General features: G+C 40.2%; 1 protein-coding gene across 1 annotated transcript in view; it reads right to left on the bottom strand.

Annotated features, from left to right (window-relative positions):
- The window catches only part of CSMD1 (CUB and Sushi multiple domains 1), a 5,088,256-nt gene that overhangs the window by 2,493,796 nt on the left and 2,577,263 nt on the right, over window positions 1-17,197 (bottom strand). The window contains exon 10 of the mRNA XM_069235813.1: window positions 13,028-13,149. Coding sequence (XP_069091914.1) covers window positions 13,028-13,149 — 122 coding nt within the window. The remainder of the gene's footprint in view (window positions 1-13,027; window positions 13,150-17,197) is intronic.

Genomic DNA, 17,197 nt, shown 5'->3' with positions numbered 1-17,197 from the left:
TGAGAGAATAGTGGGGTCACAAGTCAGTGGTGTTTCTCATTGTCTTGTACAAGCATGCATTTACGCCATGTCATCAGTATATATTGTGTCTCCACCGCAATGCTTCCAAAGTGCCCTGAACCTGCCCATTCTGCTCTCTCTCACCACTCTCTCCTTACTTTCCCTAGACGTGCCCTTCTTCAGATTGGACTATACCCTATCTATTCATGCTCCTCCAGAAATGTGGCTGGGTCTGTGGGGCTTCCCTACTCCTTCTCCCTCCTCGATGCTTGGCTTGACTATGGTCACTTCTGCTCCTGGAACTTGCTCACCTACGCTCCCTGACACCCGCATCACTGAGCCTGCGTCTTCCTTGTGACTACTCTCTCTTCCTGCTGTCTCCGGTCCCGTATCTTCCTCGCCGTCTCTCTCTCCTTCTAACACCTCAGGTCCTCAGTTCTCTTTGTCTCATCTCTCTGCCTCAGGAATTTCAGATCTGCATCTTCTTCTCTGTCCCAAGTCCAGTCACCGTCCTTTCTCTCTTTCCACTGCCTCGGCTCCTTTTTATTTCCCAGGTCCTGGACGCACTCTTCACTTCCAGCACTCATACTCTCCAATCTGCCCCCGGGGCACATAGAAGGGTTGAGAGTTGAGTGGCTGGCTCGCTCTCATCTCACCTCCATAGCCCTATCACACCCACATTAACGGGTATGTTGTAATTAGGCACTAAGTAGTTAACAGTTTAGAAAGTAGCACAAGAAAGTTCTACTCTCTTGTCCCTTTATAAGACATGTTTGCTTAGGAATAAATGAATAAGGCTTAAAAAAAATTTGATTGAAAAAAAAAACATTTCACTGTAAATACTGAAAATGATGGTCAGTAAACATAGGGCCTGATTTAGATTTCGGCAGAGGGGTTAATCGATCAAAACGATGACAGACCCACCTGCCAAAATCTAAGTCCCAATGTTTCTTATGGGATTTAGATATCGGCGGATGGGATATCTGTCACTGCTGTGACGGAGTAACCCCCTTCTCCGAAATCTAAATCAAGACCATAATTTTAAACTCAAGTTGCACATTCAAAAATCAAAATAACAGCAATAAAAAAAACTTTTTATACAGCATTAGCACAATATACAGACATCGCTACATCAATGCTGCCTATAATTACTAAGGTAACTGGGCAAGACGTAACAACAGGAAATCTTTATTGCTTGCCTTGGAAAAGTCCTTGCAAACAAAAAAAACACTTGCATTATGATGTTTAATCCTTTCCAATAAAATTAGACCTATGTTCTTCACGTAACTATTAAAATTCAAATAACTGTAATTGAAATGTCGAGAATTCATCACCCCATGGAAATAGTGATATTTGTGTGGTGTTCAATGCTTGCTTAGTCAAATTTAACTCCACAGCTTCCCTGCTATGCATAATGAGTCTTTGCTTGGTCCGCACCATGCTACTATTCCTCCTTTGTCTAAACCATCTGACGGAAAGCTGGAAAGAGTATTTGAAACAATGTGAATCAACTTCAGTTCAGGGTGTATGCATGTGTATATATATATATATATACATATATATATATATATACTATTTCAATGATTACTTCTGAAATGTAACTTTGTATTTTGTGTCATTATTTCAGAATTGAATGTACAGATTAGTGGTTGTAATCATACATATATTTGTTTTGCTTTGGGATGTGTGCAGCTAAAGATACATCTCTGGGGGTAGTAGTATGCCCAAGGAGGTAGATGAGGATCTTAGTCGCAGATGTGTATTTCAGCTTACTGTTGCTGTGTGTATTAGTACTTTCTCTCCTAAGTCTGTTATGGCCTATTTTGCCCTCATAGGCTTAATCCCACATCCTTGGCAGGAATCATATGGTGTCCTTTGTGACACTATGGCCCTCATTACAACCTCCACCCGCCAAGTTTGAACCGACGGGCGGCCGACAATGCGGCGCACTCCTGCGGGGTCTATTATGAGATCCCAGCTGGGCCGGCGTGCGGAAACCTGGTTTCCGCCCGCCGGCCCAGTGGGGATCTCGGACGCAACATGGGAGCCGGCTCCAAATGGAGCCGACGGTGTTGTGGCTGTGCAACGGGTGCAGTTGCGCTTTTCTGACAGTGAAAAGCTCCATGGGGCCGTGGCAGGGGGCCCTTACACTGCCCATGCCAGAGGCATGGGCAGTGCAGAGGCCCCCAGGGGCCCCACGACTTCCCTTTCTGCCAGCCTTTTCATGGCGGTTCTTACGGCCATGAAAAGGCTGGCAGAAGGGAGACGCGTAATCCCCTGGGCAGCGCTGCCCTGGGGGATTTAAACCGCCAGGACCAATGTAGCGGGAAACCGCCGGGACCAATGTAGCGGGAAACTGCCGGGACCAATGTAGCGGGAAACCGCGGATCCGGGTGGTGCGATCTCGGCGCTACTGCTGCGGTCGTAATGCCCCTGGAAGCACCGCCAGCCTGTTGGCGGTGCTTCCTCCAAAGTAGGGTTGTAATGACCCCCTTTGATGTCTGCTGGAATATAGATTGATTTAAAACCTGCCTTTAGTCCTCTAGAGCATCTGACTAACATCTCCAAGACAGCTTTTTCCAGACAACAAACTATATGAAGAGCATTTCATACCTACTGAGTACATGTCCATGAAATGAGGTCCTGGTGTGTGCCTGTCTCACAACCGTTCATGAGAGGGGAATAATTGTTTTTTTCGACTCTTTTTTCAAACTCGGGGGGGGGTTAGAGGAAGATTATAACCCTCGTTTAAGTGACTGTCTTCAGAATGGGACCTATTTTACTACAAAAAAAGAGTGGAGTAATATCATATAGCCAAGAAAATTGAACTTGATATGCAATTCTGAGTAGCCATTTTTATTCTATCTGGCTTTTGTAGATTATTAAGGAATTAAAGCTCTTATGGCAGAGGCATTATACATCACTTGAAATATTAAATGCGCTTAGTTTATTGACATGTATTGACTAGGGGTGGGCGAAACTCATGTTATTTGTGGTAGAGTAATCCTGAGAAATTACAGAAACATACACAAAATGGCACATAATTACAGAAAATGCATCTCACATTGAAAATATTACCTGAATGGTCTGTTTAGGTACAAGAATTTAACTCTAACCTGTAATTTCGAATTGATTTCCAGTTGCTCACATTTGGATTTGCAATTTTGCATTTAAATATTACTAGAATGGTCTGCTGGGGTAAAAAAAAAGTCTATCTGAAATGACCACACATTAAAGTAAATAAATGCCACTGTCATTCAAAACACTGCTGGTCGCAATCAGATTTGTAGCTTCATGATCAAAAATTACCCGAAGGGGCCACTCAGGCAAAAAAAATGTGGAATCCCATTTCTCCTTGGTGCCCACTTGGGGCTAGTGGGCCCTGTGATACACAATGACAATTGGGCCTGCTTCTGTTGAACACTGAATAATGCTAGATTAGCTAGGCCTTTGAGATGTGTTTATCTCTCTTAGAACTCATTATACTGCAAGGCTTGCTAACGTTACAGCCATCATGCGATATCACTACATGCTAGCTTGAGCAATCCTCACTTTCAAAAGTACTAACGTATGCACTTATTGATCCTATTTCTCTTAATATAGATGTATCATGCGCTATTAGATTCATAGGACATATTGTGCAAGTTCCTTGTCAATGATCTTAACCCTTATATGGAGCGTTATGAAGGATAAATGATAAATCACATGTGCTCTATTGCAAATTTGATCATGTGTCGGTATCAAGAGCCAAAGAAATGTATTAATGTGCTTGCGGTTTAATTGTATAAAAGATAATGTATTACTTCCTCTTTTAGACTATTCGAGCTGGAACAAAAAATGTATATATATATATATATATATATAGAGAGAGAGAGATGTATATATATATATATATATATATATATATATATATATATATAGATATGTAAATAAATATATATATATGTACATATATCTATATATCTATATAGATATATGTATACATATATATCGAGAGATAGCATTTCTCCCCACAATTACACAATGTGGAGTAATGGTATTATCTTGGTAATTTTGCACAGATTTTGCTACATAGAATTATGCCAATTACACCAGCAGAATTAAAATTTCATCTAGCAATGGTTTGCCCTGGTAATTCAGAAGATAGGCACATGTACCAAGCCATCTTCCACTGAATTTATGTTCTAGACATGATAGAGTTAAAGAACTGCTCAAAAGAAAATATAAATCAGAACATCTAATTGTGAAATAAAAGCATTTAGGTTTCAACCTTTCACCAGAAGAGTCATCTTTGTGAATTAATATTAAATACAAATAATTTATGCTGGCAAAGTGTTGACCATACACAGTTTGGCAACACAGAGTGAGTAATTATTTGTCCAAGCCCATGGATAATCATTTGCCACTTATGATGCAGAAACTAAAGCACAAGCCAGAAAGAAGTCTAATTTTAAGGTGTCAACAGGCATGGAGGTGAGCATCATGCGAATGGCTTATTCATTATACCTCATGGCCCACCATTTAAAGATGTCAAATATTATAAATAGTAAACCTATTACAATACTTTGGATGAAAGTGACCAGGTAAGAATGAAAGCTGCTTTAAAGAACCTCAGTAAGAGAAGTTGAGGCTAACAGGATGGTAAGGTATAAGAGATAGCAACAAGAAAATCAGTCAGTATAAAAAGTAAAGTAGCAAAACATAGCACCGAATAAATACCTATTTTATTTAACTATTTCTTCAATTTCAATATGTTGCTTCACACACATTTTGGAACTGCCTTTTAATATCAGCACATTATTTTGTGTATTTCTAATAATATGATCAAAATTCACATCATTGGTATACTATTTACAGGTTGTGCCAGCGGTATAGATGTTTAATATATTTCCCAGAATAAAGAACGCTAATAATGCTTTTGTTAACTTTAAGAACACCTGCTTCTTACTGGAACTCCTCTGAATATTTTGACCCCTGAGTGATTGGATTCAAAAGAGCTTTTAACTGCATATGCCCCTGCCTGAAACTTAAAAATCCAATTAAATTCAAATATGTGACCTTTTTGCATGTCAGCAAGCTTGTTGGCTTAAACACAGTCTAGAAGTAGAACTAGCTATGCATGCCCTTAAAAAAACCTATATTTAGAGACATTTTATATTTGAAATGTCAAATGTACTACTTTGTAATTGAGCTATAAATTGTGCAATTAAGGATATTCACAGCCGCTTATTGTGAAAACCTGAAAAACAAATATTTACAAAACAGAATAATAAAATGGGCCTAACATCTCCTGTTCTTCATATAAGTACCTGCAGCCCGTTTCAGTCACTTGGCATTTGGTTTGAAGTCTAGTTTGTATCTTCTCTTAGGAAGTGACTCAAAACATTGTTTGCACAAAATGTACCTATAGAATTCAAATTACTTTTGTAAAGCTGTTTCATAGCTTGCATAAATGTTGATCAGTCTTAATTCTTGATGCAATCCCTTCCCTGTAGCTGAGTTTCCTTTGGTCTAAAGGTCTGTTTGGCACATCTGATGATCTCTGGAAAGAAGTGCCAACTCTTAGATTTTAAGGACATTCCCCTCAATCAAGTTCCAGGCTCTATCTGTCATATTGGAGTGTCTAAAGATTCTATGAAACATCATTTCTTTCAGAAAATGGTGCATCACAATGCTTAATAAGCCTTACTCCACAAGGGCTGATAGATGTGCTCACAAGGGATGGAAATGTTCTCATATCCTATGTGTCACAGAGTAGACTGTCCTTGGAAGGAGTTCAGAGAGAATTCTAAGCAGTGCTAAGAGCTGCAATTTAGGAAAACTGTAGCTCTTAAACCTGTAGGAGTATTTTAACAGTGATGTACCTTGGTGAGACAGGAACTGCAGTATACATTAGGAAAATAAAGTTGTAGGAAGTTCCACTAGATGCACTCATGGACCTATATCAGATAAAGGGAATGCTTGGAGATGTAGTTAAGACAGACACCTGCCACAGCTTTGTCCTGCACAGGGTCTTACGTAGTTGATATCTGGAGCAGCACCATGTTTGTACCTCAGAAAGGGGTGACTGGTTACTTGCCATGTGAACCTTAAAGTAATGTGTTTTTGGCTGGAAATTTAGCAGTATTTGTTGACATATCTAAAAGCAAAATCAGTATATAACAGAATGACATACACAATGCGACATAAAACAATTAAAATATAACATAGCATATTACAACAAAGCCCTCAAAAACATAATGCAGAGCAGCCACTGTAGAACATTACAGGAAACATTGCAGTAATGCTGCAGTTTTAAAACAACAAAACATTCCATCACCACAACAAAATACAATGCAAAGAAATAACCACAAAGCGTCAACCAATCAATATACTCTAAAGGTTCTTGTCACATATCACTAGAACTTTATAGTTATAATCAGTGATCCCTCAACATTCCATCAAATGACATGAAATAGTGACTGCCAACCATGTTTTGTGATCTGGCTCCTGGAATGAAATCTATTACAAAAGAGATACATCTTTAAAAACTGTTGCAAACTCACTTTGGTCAGATAGCTGAACAGGACAAAATAAGATAATAAGCTAAGCAATGTTTATGGGAAAAAATTAACATCTGCATAGCAGACATGCATATCCCAGAATAACCTCAAATCACTTGACCTGAAAGCTGCCCCCAAAGGCTAATTAAGCTGGCCTCTTGCTGACCCACAAAGAAAAGTTAGTTCAGACCTGCCATGAAGAATTCTGTCAGCTAATATAATTCCTCTCATAGCTGCTGAAGAGTGCAGAACACACTGGAGACAGAAATAGTTCTATCCACTTGGAATAAAAGCAGCACCTAAGTTATAGCTGAACATCTGGGTGTGGGTTTCAATCGAAATTGTTATGGAGACTCTTTTAGGTTAATCCATGGTCTAGTACAGGCATTTTGGAGTACCGATAAAGAAGCTACAGAACTAGTTTTGAAGATATGCATATTTTACATCAGCTACTTTTAAATAAGATCACTCGGCTCTGTATGTGATTATCTGATTTAATAGGGACAGAATATTTTATAATATATTATATTTTAAATATTTAGTCATCTATTTAAGCCACTGGTAGCTTTTTTTTTTTAAAGAATAAAGTACTTTGGTGATGTTGTTCATTAACCTTATTTTCTCAGGGCAAGCTATTTTACCATGGTTGAGCAAGGGAGTCCTCAGAGAAATACTGTATTTACCGGCGTATAACACGCACCTCATTTTAAGAGGAAATTTCTGAAAAAAAAAACCTTAAATTTATATCGGCGTATAACACGCACACATCATTTGCCCCCTATTTTCAGGGAGAAAAAGTGTGTGTTATACGCCGATAAATACGGTATGTTTACATAATGAGCAATACATTGTTTGGCTTTGTTGGAGATCAGCCAAAGTTTACATTAAGAATGCCACGTCTGCTATAGTTTAACAGCCTAGCTTCCTACATTACCAAATAGTCATTTCAATACAAAATAAATACCCCTCTTCACAGCATTTGGTTGTCTGTTGATTTTGTTTTATTCAGCTTTCACCCTTAACAGATTTTTAAAAGAAAGGAAAGTTAAAAGGGAATGATAAACATTTTAACAAAATGTGAAATTATTGATTAGGAGTTCATGTGTATACTTCCTGTAGAACATTGCGTCTTTTTGGATGGTCAGCACCATTTTCTGTGGACTGATGCTGCTGTTTTTCACTCTGTGACTGAGACTCTGTCAACCAGGCCACTGTGTATGTGCTGGGATCCCTAAAATGTGTTGAAATTGGTTACACCTTTGACTTGCCATATTCACCTTAACTTTACAGCCATAGTATATGATACAAAGTATACCCAGAGCCTTTAAAATAAATGTCACTAGTGGACTGTAGCACCTATTGTGCAATCTACTACAGTAACACTGTAAACATGATTTCAGTCCCTCTATTGAAGCTTCGCTGTGGCATTTTAAAAACTAAAACTAACCCAGTCATAATAAACGCTTTTGACAGGCATACAGCATCCTTTTAAATATTAATGAGTCACCCTTGAGTAGGCCTTATAACCCTTAGGGCAGGGTGCATAGGGTTTATTAATATGGTGTGTAGAAACAGTTAATATTATCAAAACACATAACGGCAGTCAGTCTATCCTAAAGTAATCAAAATACACAAAGTGTGACTGTCCCTTAGGTACAGGGATACATGGAACGAGTACCAGGTACTTCAGTACTTTAGGATGAATACACTTCCCTACCTGTTAGGGGACATGCTTCATCCAAGGGCCACTCCTAGCACCAGCCTGAAAGGTCTAGGTGTAACCTTCTATCTACTGTGTTGGTGGGGAGCTTTAGGAGGTTATTTCTTTTTTATGAATGAAGTATGAATTTATGTCCACCTACTGAGAGCGGCTTTGGGTGTGAGTGTAAAGCACAGGAGAGTTAATATGTCTGTATTAGAACTATCTCCTATGTGGATCTGTTTTATTATGTCCCCCAGAGATGGGGTTAAACGTGAAGGAGGTGGTTGAGGGTCTTCATCCTAAAGTATTGAAGCACCTTGTACTTAATAGATTTATCATTGTCTTAGGAGCTGTCAGTCTTTGTGTATTGTTAAAGTTAATATTAAACATGTCCTTATAGTGATAAGCAATTAAAATATATTTTCACTGTAGCAAAGCTGGAAAAACAAATAGATGCTTTATGAAGTTTGCTAATTCTACCTTCACTAGGAAACAGCTAGAAATGTCATGCTTGGACTCTTTGTAATATTTATTGGAAGTGCAATTCACTGGTTACATCAGACTTTTTAATAAATATTAAAGAAAAAGCAGTTTTAGAAAGTTACCTTTTTCCTGCCTAAATCTCTAGGGGCTAATTCTCTTCAGCTGCAGCCCTCTGAGTCCTCAAGCCCTGATTGAGGCATGGAAATTCCTCCTAGAGCAGAAACAAAGGAGTGTATCTTGGAAGAAGTGGCTGTTCCTTGGGCAGGCTGTGCTTAGGAACCTGACTAATTTCAAAAGGGCTTTTACTGTCACAGTTGAAGTTTAGCAGACATGTGGCCAGGGACCTCCTTTGTTCCACCAGTGAGGCAAGCACACACCATCTTGAACCTGACTTTAACCCAGCCTGACTGAGTCCTGAACTCCCAGGTGATGCTCCTCCTGTTCTGGACACTTGGTTGTGGTGATAAAGGTGCCTAAAATGCCAAAATCCAAAACTTAAAAACATTTTGGCTAAAACTGCTCTGAGTTGTTCTCCTCAGCAGCAAATCCTGTTCAGTGATACTTTGCCAAAGGACCTCTCATCAGCAACAGCCTCCTGCCTTGTGCTACTGGAGTGTTTCAACATTCAAAATGCAGATGTTTTCACCATGACTTTGTCCAGCGGCTCCCAGCAACAACACCTCCTCTGATACCACCTGTAGCCTTGCCCCGCTGAACTTTTTCTTCTCACAACTTTTTCTTTGACAATTCTAAAGTGTGAAGCCAGGCACCAACCAGGCCCAATTCAATTCTTGTATCCAACCCATGCTCTATCTCGGTCTGCCATATTTTCCTACTTTAACCCAGTCTCTTTGGACTAGATGTCCATTTTTGGTGCTTTGACCTTCTAGATTCCAGATTTTGTTAAAAAACGTTAAACATTAGGAACTCCGGTTCTACTGATTGGATTTCTATTGTTTTGTTGTCAAATAATGTATTCAATTTTATTCAATGTTTCTAAAATGGTGTGAGATTGTGCTTTGTGCTTGTGTCATGATTTCACTTTATTTCTGGTTGTGTGCTGCATAAGTAATGTATACATTACCTCTAAGGTAAGCCTGACTGCTTTTTTGCAAAGCTACCAAGGATTAGCCACAGGTTAACTTAGTTCCTTTTGTTGTTCATCCTGATGGGGAGTGTGGCTGTAGCTTAAGCAGGGGGTCATCCCTCATTTAACAAACAACCCAACATCTACAAACTAGCCAAACCAGGTAGGTGTATCCCACCTATGCTCCATCATAGTCAGCCTCAATCGGTGTCTAAGTCCCAGTCTATCACAATCAGTTGACCAGCATTGGTGCTTTGCACTTTTTGGCACAATTTCCAATAACATTTTAACAATAACATATCTCTATTTTTCTAAATTGGAGTGGGACTTTTAGTGCATTGTTTCTTCAACTTTTAAACTGTTTTGCTACGTCTAAATCCTTTACAGATTTTTTTTAAGTTAAGCCTGTCTGCCCTGTGTCCTAGCTACCAGGGGATGAGCTTTACCCACACCTAGCAAGATAGTGAGGCAATTACTTGTGGTTGGCTATCATCCACCCCAATTAATAATTAATTTTCTCACACTTCCATATTAAAAGTTATTAAAAGTTATGACCTTTACCCAGAGTTAGTCAGTAAGGTGAGAAGCAGGAAGGAAGACATACTTTAGACAGTTTCTAAACTGGGGTAGAGATTTAAAAAAAAATATAGGACTATGTCACTCAGTCCTCTAAAATAATCTTGATCTTAAACGTTTTTCAATTACAGTTTACATTCCCTCAGTTCTTCACGATTTAGATGGAGGAAGCAAGCATATTGAAAGAGAAGGGTGGAACTGTAAGAAAGGAAGGACATATTGGTGTTTCTAAACGATATTTGTGGTTAGAGTGTTTAGTAAAATATTTTAAGTTTCATGAGCTCAGCAGTTTTGTAAGCGCAGTGTTTTTCCTTAACATATCAAACAGCTTAACTAAGCAACATCCACCTCTTAAGCATAAGTCCTTGGGTTCAAAGTTTGCAAATTCTTCCCAAACAAAAGGCTAAAATGACTTTCTTTGCCCAAGACAGAACTTTCTTCCTGGATGCGCCTTGAGCTTGTCTTCTACTTCTTTTGCACTTGCCAAGGGTGATTTATATTTTCTTGTTCACTGTCAAATTTCATATGTTTTTATTATTAATCTCACAGGTCATTTGTTCTTCTGGATGCCCCCATGAGCTGAATAAGATCCATTTTATTTATTGGATCAAGACAATACTGCATTATAGAAGTGACAAGAATTAGCTTCCATATCTTTAGATAATTTAGTTTGAATTGTTAAACTTCAAAATATTCCTGAAGGTAATGCATTCTTAGCATCTCCAATGCTCTCGCCCCTTTCTATTTTATTAAGTGGATTACACTTTTTTGATTATCATTGCTCTGCTAGACTTTGTGCAGACATAGGTTTATCTAGAAAATTTTATTCTCTACTGATCGTGGTTGAGCCATTTGCTCTACCCTTCCTGTGCCAGGATTAAGGCATTATTTTATTCTGCATCAACATCTTTCCCTTTTGCTCTTCACTGATTCCTGAAGTGCAAAGAATCTTCAGGCATGTCTGTTGTTGACTTCAGTGCAGAACTCATTCAGATATGTTTTAGGTCTAGTACTTTGACTGTGGAAGATGGTGTGTGGTGTCATTATTAAAATGGGCTCCTTTATTCAGGATCTGCTGTCCACGGCACTCACTCTCCATATCCATTGCCCAAACGGTTTTGCCTTATAGTGCCTTATATTGTTATATTTATTATTTATGCTGAACATAGTCGTGACATTTAAAATCATGTATTAATACATTTTTATGTTGCCAAAATATTACTTCTTGGGCCAGAAAGCCCCCATTACATACAAACCAAAGACAGGCCAGTACACTTTGCTGACTCGCGCAAAAAATATGGGCTGGAATGAGCATGTGTCAGTCCGGTCAAGCACAGGTCATTTATGAAAACAATAATAGGAACCTTATTACTACGGAACTACACCATTTCTGTATTTCAAATCTGCAGGTGGCTATTGCAACATTTCTTTAAAATGGGCCTAATAGGAGCCAAAAGGCTGTCTTCGTAAACATTCAGGTCACTTTCTATTTACACCTTCATGGTAGTAAGCTCTAGGACACTATTCACTGTGATCTTACGGCCGTGTTTACACCAAACTGGCGCATCGATCATGATGCACCAGTTTGCTTGCACCACCCTGTGCACCCCCTAACCACACCATGGTAGCGCTGTATTTTCAATACAGTGCATCATGGTGCTCGATAGCACAGCTGTGTCAGAATTTCTGACGTAGTTGTGGTGCTTTGCTGGACAACGTTAGCCCAGCAAAGCTCAGGCAGGTGTTAAAAAATTATGCTGGAATGATGCAGTGACATCTTGTAGATTTCTTGTAGAATGGAGGCCCATTAGTGTGGGCCTCCTACCGAGAGAATGCTTTCCTTGCATACATTATACCTGGTGCAAGTATAATGTGGCACAAGGATTTACAAACTGGTACCATCGCATAATATAAATATGGTGTGGGGTGGGGGACTGTTCTGCTCCGCTGCATAAAAAAATGACGCTTCAGCGGCACAGTGGGGTTGTAAATGAGCCCCTATGTTTCTGTATCTGAGTCCTATAGCTATTTATTCAGCCAAAAAAATGCTTGCATTCCCTGATAGAAGGATTCATAGTATCCTATTGATTCGAGTAACATTGCTCTTCTAATTGTTCTACTTGCAATATAAAGTGTTACAATACCCTACATATCTCTGGCCATTGTTCACTTCAGTGAAGGTTCAGACAGGCAAGCATGCCTGCGCAGGTGGCCTGCAATTATGGCTTGGGGACCAGGGCTTCTGCCTTTTTAGAATATGGGGAAACAGGTTTTATTCCTGGTCTCGGCTCAACATTATGTTATTCTAGGTGAATGACCTAATGTCCAGGTGCCTAACTTTGTCAATGTGTAACATAGTTTGGTTATATTGTAAGGTGTCTACTGTCCTGGGGCCAGGGTTGTGCCACAAAAAAAAAAAACGAGACTGCTAAACCAGTTGTGTTGATATGCAATTCAGCTACACACTAATACAACAATCACTTAAGTAAAGCAGTTTGAGACTACGTTGAAAAAAGGTATCTACAATCAGTAAACGACATTCGAATGATTAAAACTCCAGATGTATGAGGTCAGTCCGCAGTATCATGAGCATCAGTTAGAAGTCAATATATAATTAAAGGCTTTGAGATTACTTACCTTTTCTGGGTCGGTTGTTGTGATCACCCATACACAATGTGCATTGTCTTCATACTGAACAGGGTAATTGGGTGATGTAATAGTGCCGCTCGGTCCACGTAAATTTGAACCACAAGTCCTAGCTGGAACAGAATAAAAAATAGGTTATTTAATTTAGTTAATTTAGTTACACCCTCGTCAGTACAATGCTTTATTTGGACTAGGGTCTGCAGCTGGTGGGCACTGCTGTGCATATTTTGGCTTATTTTTCATCAGACTTTGATCCAGAAAAAAAGAGTCAGAAAAGGGAGACCGTAGGAGGAAGTGAAAGATAGGAAAACAGTAATAAACACAAAGGAAGGAGGAAGCAGGGATTAAAAATGCTTCAGAGTGAGAAAAAAATGCATGTGTTGGAATTAACGGAAGGTATCCCTGGCTCCTGAAAAATCGTTAGGCCTCTGGATATTTTTTTTCTCCAAATTAAACTCTGTGTCTATCTGTCTAAATGAAAACTCAGCAAATTATATGTGCAACATATCTGCAAATGTATTTCAAGTTAAAATCCAAAGAGTGCATTCAGTGTAATTAATCTGCTAATTTGAGCAGACGTATTAGGGTACATTCTCAGGAAAATCAATGAGTAAATTTTTGCATATTTGGGAACTGCCTGATAAGCATTATGCAAATCCCATTTAGATAAAATGCAGTTTTCATATGTAAATTGTCTTTCAAAAAAGGAGGTGCACTCCGAGCTCTCAAGATATCATGGAGTAAAGGGCAAAGTCTCTAATATTACCATGCAAAGTTGTACTTTGTACTGTTGATTCACGTTACCATGACATTTCTGGTCAACAAGAAATGGACGCCAAAATAAGTTTGTCAGTGTACCTATTAAGTCTATGTATGTAAGTGCAATAATGAGCAACGTCTTTGTCAACTAATGCTGAACACACTCGAACACTGGTTGGTTAAAGCGTAATTCGCTGAAATAAAACCCTTTTAGCTTTATATTCCAAAATTTCACTCAGCAGCAGGGTACCATTATTTTCAAAAACAATCCGAGTTAACTGGTATCAGAGATGGTTTTAGAGAGGGCAGGAACTGGCGATCAGAATGATCCTCCTGGTGTAAGAGCAGGCAAGTTCTGCAGGCAAGTCAAAACGTTTTCGATTTTCTGACTCACTGTCAGTTCTACTTCAGATTCTGGCTAATAATCATGATAAAGCTGCATTTACTGTTGTTAATCTGGATGATGCAAATATGGGACATACTGATGCTGCAGTCTGGAAGTAAATTAATAAACCCATTTGAAAAAACAAAGGAAGAGTGCCTGGTGATACTTGTTCAAAATTTTAAGTATAGAAAGGATCAGTTGGGTTCTATTAGAGTACATGAGTTTCACAATTCAAAAGATTCGTAGCTTAAGTACAATGCCCAGAATGAAATGTAATATATCAATAATCTAACTGTATAATGTTTATTGAGGTTTTCAAATAGGTCAAAAATGGGAAGTGAGTGAATGGATATAGCAGAATGTTGGTTTACCATCCAAGGTCATTGAATCCTGCAAGTTAACAAATGTTTGTGTTATGGTAAAACATCATTATGAGAGAATCTTCAAATGCACTCTGTAGTAGAATGTTTCATCTTGCTTGCTCCCCATTGCTGCTCATCCTGGGAACCATGCTCTTGTGTGTTGAGTGTATGAAATCCTGTCCCGCAGCGTCCTAAAAAGGACCTTGTTTTCACTGTTAGAAAGACCACCCTTTCGCTAATTTGAAAGGCAAATCTGTGATGGATTTTCTATTGAACTTTACAGAGTTCTTTATACTTCTCATTTATGTATTGTTATACTGTTAGAAATGGGGTCTTTGGTTGACAGTCAGGTTACCCCCTGTTCAAGCAAGGACCCTCACTCTAGTTAGGATAAAAGAGAATCACCCTCAGCTAACCCCTGCTTACCCCCTTGGTAGCTTGGCAGAGCAGTAGGCTTAACCTCAGAGTGCTGGGCGTAAAGTATTTGTACCAACACACACAGTAACTTAATGAAAACACTACAAAATGACACAACACCAGTTTAGAAAAATAGGAAATATTTATCTAGACAAAACAAGACCAAAACGACAAAAATCCAACATACACAAGTCAAGTTATGATTTTTTAAAGGTTTAAAATAAAAAGAGTCTTTAGGTAGTTGTAACAACACACTAGCGCTGCTAGCGTGAAAATGTACCTGGTTTGCGGCAAAAATAACCCCGCACGGGCGGTGTGCGTCGAAAATAACCCTGCACGGGCGTATGCGTCGAAAACAGCTCGGCACGGCGAGGCGCGTCGAAAAAGCCAGCCACGCGACGGTCCGAAAGTCCCGCGGCGCTGGTTGCGATCTCTCAGCCTTCGTCAGCGATGCTGCGCGTCGTTTCTCCTGCTCCGGGCGTCGATTCTCCGGTCGCGTTTCCTGCGGCGTCGTTTCTCAGCTGCGGAGCCGGCGTCGCGTCGTTTTCTCAGCCGCGATCGGATTCGCGTCGATCTTTTCTCCGCACGGCGCTCGGTGCGTGTATTTTTGTCCTTAGGCTGCCAGCCTCTCCTTTCAGGGTCCCAGGAACTGGAAGGGCACCACAGAGCAGAGTAGGGGTCTCTCCAGAGACTCCAGGTGCTGGCAGGAAGAAGTCTTTGCTATCCCTGAGACTTCAATAACAGGAGGCAAGCTCTACATCAAGCCCTTGGAGATTTCTTCTTCAAGATGGAAGGCACACAAAGTCCAGTCTTTGCCCTCTTACTCTGGCAGAAGCAGCACTGCAGGAAAGCTCCACAAAGCACAGTCACAGGCAGGGCAGCACTTGTTCCTCAGCGATCAGCTCTTCTCCAGGCAGAGGTTCCCCTTGATTCCAGAAGTGTTTCTACAGATTGTAAGTTTGGGTGCCCTTCTTATACCCATTTTAGTCTTTGAAGTCACCTTCCTTCAAAGGGGACTCACACCTTCTTGTGAAATCCTGCCTTGCCCAGGCAAGGCCTCAGACACACACCAGGGGGCTGGAGACAGCATTGTCAGAGGCAGGCACAGTCCTTTCAGATGAGAGTGACCACTCCACCCCTCCCTCCTAGCAGAGATGGCTAATCAGGAAATGCAGATCACACCCCAGCTCCCTTTGTGTCACTGTCTGGTGTGAGGTGAAAAACAACCCAACTGTCAAACTGACCCAGACAGGGAATCCACAAACAAGGCAGAGTCACAGAATGGTTTAAGCAAGAAAATGCTCACTTTCTAAAAGTGGCATTTCCAAACTCACAATCTTAAAATCAACTTTACTAAAAGATGTATTTTTAAATTGTGAGTTCAGGGATCCCAAACTCCACATGTCCATCTACTCTCTAGGGGAATCTACACTTTAATCATATTTAAAGGTAGCCCCCATATTATCCTATGAGAGAGAGACAGACCTTGCAACAGTGAAAACGAAATTGGCAGTATTTCACTGTCAGGACATATAAACCACATTACTATATGTCCTACCTTATCCATACACTGCACCCTGCCCTTGGGGCTACCTAGGGCCTACCTTAGGGGTGCCTTAGGGAAGGTTTAGGCCTGGCAAGTGGGTACACTTGCCAAGTCGAATTTACAGTGTAAGAATACACACACAGACACTGCAGTGGCAGGTCTGAGACATGATTACAGAGCTACTTATGTGGGTGGCACAACCAGTGCTGCAGGCCCACTAGTAGCATTTGATTTACAGGCCCTGGCACCTCTAGTGCACATTACTAGGGACTTACTAGTAATTCAAATATGCCAATCATGGATGAACCACTTACATATAATTTAAACAGGAGCACTTGCACTTTAGCACTGGATAGCAGTGGTAAAGTGCCCAGAGTAACAAAAACAGCAAAATCAGAGTCCAGCACACATCAACAACCTGGGGAACAGAGGCAAAAAGTTAAGGGAGACCACGCCAAGGATGAAAAGTCTAACACGTGTCCCCCCCAGCTAAAAGTGGGGAGCAACTACCCAACCTCATGGGAGTTCTCATCACTAAGGCGGAAGAACCTGGACAGACCATCAGCATTGGCGTGCTCTGTACCGGGTCGATGTTCCACCGTAAAGTCCATCCCCTGTAGGGAAATGGACCACCTCAACAGTTTTGGGTTCTCACCCCTCATCTGCATTAACCATCTGAGGGGTCTGTGGTC

The sequence above is a fragment of the Pleurodeles waltl genome, chromosome 5, assembly GCF_031143425.1.
Source record: "Pleurodeles waltl isolate 20211129_DDA chromosome 5, aPleWal1.hap1.20221129, whole genome shotgun sequence".
NCBI classification, from domain to species: Eukaryota; Metazoa; Chordata; class Amphibia; order Caudata; family Salamandridae; genus Pleurodeles; species Pleurodeles waltl.
This window is presented reverse-complemented; position numbering and strand designations above follow the sequence as displayed.